At 43.5% G+C, this 9917-nt stretch overlaps 1 protein-coding gene across 1 annotated transcript; it reads right to left on the bottom strand.

Moving 5' to 3' along the window:
* Window positions 1–494: 494 nt before the first annotated feature.
* On the bottom strand, window positions 495–1864 carry LOC117129307. Its single transcript, XM_033282875.1, has 2 exons — window positions 1261–1864; window positions 495–1177 (listed from the first exon to the last, which is right to left on the bottom strand). Exons 1-2 carry the CDS (start codon window positions 1862–1864, stop codon window positions 495–497), a joined length of 1287 nt encoding a protein of 428 aa, XP_033138766.1.
* Window positions 1865–9917: the final 8053 nt, after the last annotated feature.

Below are 9917 nucleotides of genomic sequence, written 5' to 3' on the forward strand. Positions count from 1 at the left end.
AAATCACATGCCCGCCAGAAACTACACTTGCTAAGCTTAGCATATAACCGTTCTCTTTTAACCTGTCCAGCACTATACTCTAAAGGCGTCCGTGGTCCTCCCGGTTCTTGTAATAAATTAAGATATCGTCGATGAAGAAAATCACGCATTGATCCAGGTAATCTCTGAAAATGTCATTCATTAGCCCCATGAAAGCTGCCGGCGCATTCGTCAACCCAAAGGGCATTACTACGAATTCGTAGTGTCCGTACCGGGTATGAAAAGCCATCTTCTTAATATCTCCTTTGTGAATAGGAATTTGGTGATAACCCGAAGCAAGGTCGATCTTTGAAAACCATGTGGCCCCCTCCAGCTGATCCATGAGTTCGTCTATACGGGGTAGGGGGTACTTATTTTTGACGGTTACCTTGTTTAATCCCTGGTAGTCGATGCACAGTCGAAGGCTCCCATCCTTCTTCTTGACAAAGAGCACGGGCGCCTCCCAGGGCGAGCTACTAGGGCGTATGAATCCCTTTTCCACTAGTTCCTCCAGTTGTTTTTTTAAGTTCCGCCATCTTTGACGGTGCCAATCGGTAGGGGGCCCTGGAGACCGGGGCGGGTCCGGGTTCTAGCTCAATCGTAAAGGCATTACTTCGATGACGTGGGGGTCCGCATAGTGGTTCGAACACATCTGCATACTCTGCCGCTACAGGAATACTTCCCAGATCTGGTGCTTCAGTCTCCCCCACCATTTCTATAGTGGTTAGGAAGGCTTCTCCTCCTTTCCGGATTGCTTCTTCGGCATGGGGCATCGATACCACGGATATCGCGGTCATAGTTCTCATTCCTCTGTACACGATTTGCCTCCCATCTAGCGGAATCCTAACGCACGCCTTGGCACATTCGATTACAGCTCTGTGCTGTGCTAGCCAATCCATTCCCAATATCACCTCGTAACGCCCCACTTCTAGTTCCAGCAAGTCTCCGGGTAAGTTCACTCCTGCGAGGATCACTGGTACATCCTCACATCTTCCCCTCGTTGCCATTTTCTCTGTCCCTACAGTCTCGACTCCCGTCACCATGGTGTTGAAGTTCCCCTTAAAGTTCCACTCACGTGTAAGTCTAGGGCTTACAAAACTGTGAGTTGCCCCAGTGTCGAAGAGAGTGAATGCTGTTACTCCTCTGACCGCGACAGACCCTACACAACACTAATGCTAAGCTATGCGACTACTAACGGCTCTTTTCATAAAACATACTCGTAGTGTCAAATCAAGGACATACCTGCGATTGGTTTGGCTCCTTCGCGACCCTCGACGGCGTACGCTCTTGGCCTTGCGGCTTGTCCTCTCTTCTGTTGGGGTTGTGCCCCTCCCGCATTCTCTCCTTGTAGTGTTGGGCAATCCCACGACAGATGTCCCTCCTGGCCGCAGCGGTAACAGCGTCTGCGATGGGCTTGTTTCTCCTTCGGGCACTCCCTCGCCATATGGCTGCACTCGCCGCAGTTGTAGCATGCTCCTGCCCTGCACTCCCCCACATGGTATCGTCCACACCTTTGGCATGGGGGCCTTGCCGGGGCAGGCTCGGCCGCGGGAAGTGCATCCCGGGGCCGTTTGGCACCACGATTCTGTGAGGTCTGGTTCTGTCTCTGCTCCTCCTCGTGCCCTGATTCTTGTTCTGCGGCTTTCTTGATCAGTTCATGGACATCACGGTAGTCCTGCACGTTGCAGCTGTTCCTCAGTTCTACCCTCATTCCTTTAAGGAACCGGCGGATTAAGTCATGATCACTCAGGTAGTGGCCCGCAAATCTCCGAAGTCGGTTGAACTTGTCTCCGTAGTCTCTCACGTTCCTTGTCCCCTGATGGATGTCCTGAAACTTGCTTTCCATTGCGTCCATAGCTTCCAAGGGAAAATACTTACCATTGAATGCTTCCATGAAGTCATCCCAGCTCAGCCATATCCCGTGTGCCCTTTTAACCACTTCGTCCCACCACACTAGGGCATCCTCGTTAAGATAGTGGGCAGCCAGATCCCTAAGGAACTCCGGTGGGCACCTTGCAGAAACGAAGTTCCTCTCAAGTTGACGTCTCTAGTTATCCGTGACAATTTCATCGGCCTTTCCATTGAAAAACTCCGTCTGCATACTCTTCATATGTCTCAGCATGTCCCAGTAGTTGGGTCCTGGGGCGTGCACCACAGCAGGCGCTGCCGAAGGTGGTGGCGGTGGTGGCGGATTCTGGCCCGCCCCAGGTGGTATGGGGATGTCCCCCATCCCTGCTGCGGCTTCACCATTGGGCAGTTGTCCCCCATAGGCGTCACAGTACCTTTGTAGTTCCGCCAGGATCGTTGCGTTCACCGCGTTCGGCATTTCTACTGGGTTCCCATTCTCGGGTGTGGCCTCTCTTCGGCTTTCTGCCTCGCTGGAGGCCTGAGACGCAGACCTAGTGACCCGTCGTGTTGCTCTCTGGGCGGCCGCAGCTGGCCTTGCAACTCTGGCGTTCTTGGGAGGCATCCTGTTGACAAGCGAAGGAGCATTAGCCACAGTTCTACTCAAATTCTATTGTCCATCGAGTAAGCTAGGAGTTCCGACCGAGTGGTGTGTGTTTTTTTTTTTAAACCCTTTGGAAACACTTAGAAAATGCTTGGAAGAAGTTCTTTTGAAACCCGGTCTTTACCTACTTCTACCCGAGCTTTTCCCTACCCACCCGGGACAGCACCGGGTGGGTTTAACCTGGCTCTGATACCAATTGTAATGGCCCTGGCCCGATGATCCTCATCAAATACCATAACCCAATTCATTTCATCCAAAAACTCTTATTAAAACTCAAATAGTCTTACATAAATCCGAACTCAACTAAAAGACCGAAATATCAAATGAAACTTAAGGAAAATTTTTAAAAGAAAAAGAATCATAAAAGGAAGACTCGAGAAAACACTTGCACCATACGGACATCTACTCCCACTCCCTCTCGGCCATACCTGTAAGAAGAGGGGTGAGTACGGAATACTCAGTGAGGGCAGGTTCTGGGAACCCACGATCTCAACTCAGGAAGAGCAAACAATCACAAGTCATGAGCTAATAAGATCTATCGTACAAAAAACAAAATCCAAATACCCGACCATGACCTAATGACTCTACAATGCACGTATTTATATCCCGCCTCTCGCGGTTGGTTCGTCTTCTCTTTCTCCGTGGGTAGCTATCGCTAGACCATTACCACCATATTCTTGTGGATTCCACCACAGCTCCTATGGGTGCCTAGCGTAGAACTTCTACCCCACGTACTCCCTCTAGACTCTATACATCACGTCTCAACATCTTATCATCACTTTCTTGACCACCCTAACATGCCTACGACTTCATCACTTCAACACATGCTATCCTTTAAACAAGAAGATCAATCACATCACACTTACACACAAGTTCTAGATCTGATTAACAAAGGACTAAGTCCCATTGGTTACTCAACATGAGGCAAGTTCACAACCAAGTCCTCACCTTAGCTTATTGCAGTAGTAGATCTGGATATAGAGTGGGGGAACGGTCACTTCTGGAGATCTGGTTCATGAGTAGGATTCACACAAGAGAGAGATGGGTTTAGGATCTGTCATTCCCAATGACATATAGCTAGAGATCACAGTCTTACCTTATAGTTCAAATCTCAGTTGCTTGCACGAAACCGAATCAAGGAGGAGGCGGCTAGGGGCTCGGTTGCGGCGGCTAGGGCTTCGCGGGTGGCGACGGAAGCGGGGCGGCGGCGGCTAGAGGCGGTGGCGGCGGAGTTCTGCTCGGGCAGGGCTTCGCTTGTTGTCTCTCTTGTGGCTGAACCCTAAGGGAGCTTCTCCTTTTATAAGAAGTGGAAGGAGTTATGTCTAGGATTTCTCCTTCTTGGGCCTCTAGCACTTGAGTCTCCTTTTGCGCCGGGCCCGGGATGTTACATATTCGTTTTATGACTTCACGTGAGATGGCTCCTCGATACGATCGTCACGTCCTCCTCTTTTTATAATCATCATTATAAACATAATTAGGTTAATGTGGTCAAAGCCCATATCCTTATTATTAAGAGGAGTGCACACACGTTCATTAACGTGTACGTATATCATATATCTATATTATATACATTACGTAATATAACATATAAAACCCAAATATATTTATAATTACGATCCAGTTTGTTTAGGTGTGTGACCCTGTAGGATCATATAATATTAGTAATGAATTCTCAATTCATAGATTATAAGCGGTTTCTAGCAAAACATTATAACCACCTAATATTATACTATTGTCAATCTCGACACTACGACTTTAACAAGAGTAAGCACAAATGATTTTAGGACATTCCCAACACCTAAGGTCTCAATTCTTATGTTTAAACTATTGTAGGCATAATCTATCTTCCCATTGAAGTTCACAGTGAGTTCTTGCTGTCCTTCCAGAACTTTGTCAAGCAGTGCTTCAATCTTGCTTTCCTGAGTCTGTGGTGGTGGATTCTGGTAGTATGAGTTTCCATAGCCTCTGCTGTTGTTGCTGAAAGGTTTCTGAAACTGTGAACTCTGGTTACTCCTCTAACCATTGCCATAGAAGTTTATGTTTCCACCTTAGTTTCCAGATCTCTGAAATCCAGTACCTCTAATGTAGTTCACATCCTCTTCTCCTTCCATGTCTACGTCTACTTCTCCTTCAGCTGAGCAGACCTGGCTCCTAAGAAGCTCATGAACCACATCTAACTTTTCTCTAACTTCGTCCATCTGCTCCTTTCCTAGGGATGCAACAGACTTCTTCCTCTCAAAGTCAGTGTTCTTAGTGCTGCTGCTGTTTGCTAGATTTTCTATCAGTCTCATAGCCTCCACCGGATTCCTGGTGTTGAAGTTTCGAACGCTAGCTGTATCAAGAGCCATCTGATATCTCAAGGTGATAACTCTGAAGAAAGTGCTCAGCAGTTGCACTTCATTGAATCCGTGGTGTGAACAGTCTCGCTGGAAGAACTTGAATCTGATCCACGCATCTTTAAAAGACTCTCCAATCTCATGCGCGAACGTAGCAATTATGCTCCTCAAGTCTTCAGTGCGTGCCTCATCAAAGAAGTTTCGCAAGAAAGCATTCTTGATGTCGGCCCAGGATTTTAGAGATCCTGTGGGTAGCTGCTTAAGCCAGTGCATCGCTTGTCCAGTCAGAGTATACTTGAAGAGCTTGCACAATAGGTAGTCCTCAGGGACTCCATCCATATGAATAGCAGCAATAAGATCCTCGAACCTCTCCAGATGGTCCATAGGATGCTCGTGCGGTAACCCATAGTAGGGTAGCTGCGACACGAGTGTGTAGTACTGAGGCTTTAGTTCGAAATTCTCCTTCTGAATCTCTAGAAGGTGAATAGCTGATCTGTTGGTGTAGTACTCGTCTTGACGATTGTAGTCGGCCTGGGAGCAGCCTCTTCTACAGGTTGGCAGCTCATGTAGCATCAGCATCAGGGATTACTATCCCCTAAGTGTCTAGTTTCTGACATGTTGCATTACGCAAATGACCATCCTGGTCATACAAGTCTCCATTCTCATCCTGTCTGAGAATAACAGTCGCAACCATGTTCCGCGACTGAAGATCGATCGATGTACGCGGTGTAGGATCGATCGATATCAAACGAAGTATATCGGTCGATGATGAAGGTCGGGTGTCGGTCGATTGTTGGGTGCGAGAATTGGTCGACGTGAAAGCTGCTGCGTCGAGCGATGTGGAACGTTGACCTTTGCGAATCGTGCGTTCCAGGTGAACAGGATCTTAATACGTCCCTAGATTGCTTCTCTGGATAGTATGGGATAGATCCTTGCTAGAACGAATCAAAGACTCAAGCTCTACAAGGTTGTGGATCGATTGGTGACACAAGAGGCTGCGGAAAGGCTCCTTGATACTCCTAAGTGACTAGATCGGATATGACACACCGAGATAGACACTCTTAGGTTGTTGGATACTACACACCAACAAGAACACTCAACAACTCGCGGACAAGCAGTAGAGAGAACAAAGAAAAGGTTTATGATAAAAGATAATTGATTATTGATAAGGGGTTCAAAGTACACTTATATAAGAGAAGTTGGAACAGACTCCAAGCTTCTCGAAAACTATCAAGAGAGTAAAGTCACACGCTCTCTTGAAAATAGAAACAAAAGACAAGTTTGAAAACATGAAATGAAAGACATAATATAACATAAGGTTGATCCGGGATAAGGTTGGTTCGAGATCATCAACTAAGAGATTTGAGAAGCAAATCTATGGCCTCGTTAAAAACCTATCTTTGGAAAACCCATTGGGACAAAACCAAAGATAGGGAAAAAGAGCACACATAGTTTGCTTGCTTAGTTGATGATCAGCTTGATGGTGAAGTAGCTTGAATGGTGATAAGTGTGTCTTGGTTGATCAAGCTTCTACCAAGACATTCCTCTTGCTTCCATGACCTCTTAACCAATCCTCCAATAACTTGCGTGAGCTTCCTTGATCTTGATCGAGTCATAGGTCCTTTAGGCAAGACTAGAACATCTCCATCAGTCGGCTTATCCAGATCCTCATCATCTCCATTAGATAGTTGGTCCATGATCACATCAGATCTTCTGAGAATAGCATCTGTTTTTCCTTGTTGTTTCTGGTACTGCTGGGCATGCACCTGAAAAGACAAGAAAATATTTTGTGTCAGAATGGGGGTAAAGAAAAAAAAAATTAATAACACTAAATCTAATGGCGATCAAAGCTCCCCGGCAACGGTGCCAAATTTGATACCACTAAAATTACCCTAAGGAGTGAATTACTCTCACAAATAAGAGGTTCAATTGTAGTACTTAGGGATCGAATCCACAAGGAGTTAGGGAACCTATTAAATCTAGTAATTTATTAATTCTAAGTGTTTGTTGTTTTATGGTTTTAAAGTAAATAGCAATCCTAATTGAGCAAGTCTATTGCTCGACTAACAAGATGATTTGGGGGTGTAACTTATTGGAAATATATTAGATGCATGGTTTCTATTCAGGTGTTGGAGATTATAATCCTATAGATGTCTATCAGTTGCATGCATGATATATTAGAGCTCAACCCCTTAGACACAGTGATCAGCGATGGAAATGTTTTACTGGTTAACTAACTAGATCTTGTATCTCAACTGTCGTATATTGATCACAAGAAAGTGTCGATCGATGGTCCTATAGGGATATCAATCGATACACCTTTCACAAATATCGATCGATTTTCAGAAGACAGTATCGATCGATGCTTCTAGTTAAGCCTTAGGCGTAAGTTGATAATGCTCACTAGCTTTCTAGTTTAGCAGTAGCCTTTTTCCAGTTGTCTAGTATGACAAATTAGGTTCAGGACTGGATGGTCAAGGATGCTTGACTCATGCAGATTCCTAGATTCAATATTCTAGGTAACTAATATAGAACAAGCATTAAGAACAATTAATCAATGAATACCACAACCTAGCAATCTATAGTTGGGGCTAATCCCTCTAACCTATTTGAACCCTGAATCCAACAAGTAAACTACTCCGACATAGCTAAGCAATTAATGACACAAAATGTAAATAAAAACTGCATAGAATAGAATAGATGAATCAATGGAGTTCCAATCACAAATCTCTCTATGATCTTCTCTCCTAAAACTCTTTGCTGAAAATAAGAATACAAGGGTGGCCCAAAAGCTATGTTGCCTCCTAACACTTAGGCAAGTATATATCTATTAGGTTAAAAACTCGTCAGGGGTAATCTTGTAATTTGGTGAAGTCTTGGGTTTAAAGTCGTTCTTCTGCGTCTCGACATCGAGCGATGGTACAGGATGTACATCAATCGATCTTAATCTTCAATCGTCGAGGCTTCTCTTATGTATCGATCGACGACACTCGATGTGCATCGATCGATTGTGTCTTCTTCGTATCGACCTCTAATGGTCAGCTCGGATAAAATCTCTTTTAAGCTCCTAAATGCTCCATAATCATCACTTTACTCCAAGATACTTCTGAACCTGAAAACATACCTAATATGATAGAATATATAGTATATAGATAGTAAAATACTTATATACCATTGGTGAAAATAAGTCAAATCCATGATATATCAATATTCGTCAAGATCGCCATGAAGGAAAGCATTATTGACATCCATTTGATGAACTAGATAATTCTTGGTTGCTGCAATTTTAAGAATCATATGTATCGTTGACAGTTTTGCCATAGATGTGAATGTGTCTGTAAAATCCTCACCTTCTATCTGATTATTTCTGAGCACAACTAAACGAGCTTTGCACCGATCAAGAGTTCCATTCACATTATATTTGTTTGAATAAATCCATTTCTTGCCATAGTTGTAACATCCCATGTATTAGTAATCTCAAAAGTGTATATACCTCTGTATGCATACATCATTTCAGACTTTGTTTAACCTTTTCTTTGAAACTCTTTTGTACATCATTGTTGATTATTGCAGCCATACAATCTTTGTGCGAATCTGAAAACAAAAGATAAGAACATAGCTTGAGATAGGGTAAAGTGTATTACCTTAGACCGTTTGTGGAGACCCATGATTGGACATAAAGTATATGTGAGGGGGGATTTGTAGTTGCAGAGTGGGTCATGTAATCTTTCAATAGAACCGAAGATGCCTTGAGATGTTGGCCTCATCCTAGTATTTCAGGAATATCTGGAGAGGCTGAAGGTACAACATTAGTATGTACCTCAGGCAAGGGAGCCGTAGATGTCGGAGACACATCAGTAGATAGGCTCAAATCATAGGATTCAGCCGTAGGAGAAACAAAGGTCTCTATTACTGGCAGAGGTGGAGAAGTAGAGAGTGGCAATTGAACTGTCAGGATATGTACTGGAGACGATGAGCTCCCCCCTTAATTCAGTAACAAGTAGTAACCAATCTTCAATAACTGTCCAATGGCGGTCTGACATAGTCCTCTATATCCACACCCGCAAATTTCTTTTCCGAGAAAGCAACATATCTACTATCAAAGAACTCATTTGTAGCAAGATCATATAACCGCCAACCTTTCTTGCCATATGGATATCCGACGAAGATACACTCTGTTTTTCAATCACAAAACTTATCCTTATTTTGCGATTTGCGATGAGAGTAACAAAAGCATCCAAATACTCTAAATTTTTCGTAGTTGGTTTCTTACCAAAGAGAAGCTCGTAAGGTGTACGATTTATAAGGTGAGATATGGTAAGAATACTCTCTTTCCCAGAAGGAGATTGGTAAGCGAGCTTGGAAGAGACATGCATGCACAACATTTAGATTATGACGACATTTCCGCTTAAACCGTCCGTTTTGCTGGAAAGTATCAACACACGATATTTGATGATTGATTCCTTGTTGCTTAAAAATGGCATGAGGAATATGAATTCGAAACCCATTATCAGTCCAGATGGTTTTGACCGATTTTCCAAATTGCCTTACAAAAAGTGAAATAAACTCACGAATTAGGTTTGCGACTTAAGACTTTTTCAACATCAAATAAGTGCAGACAACCCGTGAATAGTCGTTAACTATTGTTAAAAAGTTTTTGCGCCACATGAAAATATAATTCAATAGGGTCCCCAAAACATCAAAGTGTAGTAATGAAAATGGCTCAAACGCTTTATTAAAACTATCATTACAAATTATTGTGTTTGTTTAGCACGAAAAAAATCTCACAAGATGCAGCTTGTTCAGTGATATCACTCAAATTACCCTATAGAGTGTTACTCTCATCAAAAGAGGTTCAGATGTATTACTTAGGGATCGAATCCACAGAGACTCTAGAATTACTCAACAGACTTAAATAATTAGAAATGAAGATAGACTAAAAGGTTTAATAGTTTTAAAAACAGTAAATGATAAATCGAAAACAATAGTGATTCAATAGATTGAATTGAAGTGGTTTCAAGATTGGGAAAGCAGCTAGATTCAGGCAATTCTCA

Source organism: Brassica rapa, chromosome A10, assembly GCF_000309985.2.
Source record: "Brassica rapa cultivar Chiifu-401-42 chromosome A10, CAAS_Brap_v3.01, whole genome shotgun sequence".
NCBI lineage: Eukaryota > Viridiplantae > Streptophyta > Magnoliopsida > Brassicales > Brassicaceae > Brassica > Brassica rapa.

Bases quoted from the DNA above. Each gene is read 5' to 3' on its own strand.
- LOC117129307 (XM_033282875.1), bottom strand. From the start codon at position 1,864: ATGGAAAGCAAGTTTCAGGACATCCATCAGGGGACAAGGAACGTGAGA. The intron at 1,178-1,260 runs GTATGTCCTTGA...AGTGTTGTGTAG, and splicing joins AGGAGCCAAACCAATCGCAG to GGTCTGTCGCGGTCAGAGGA.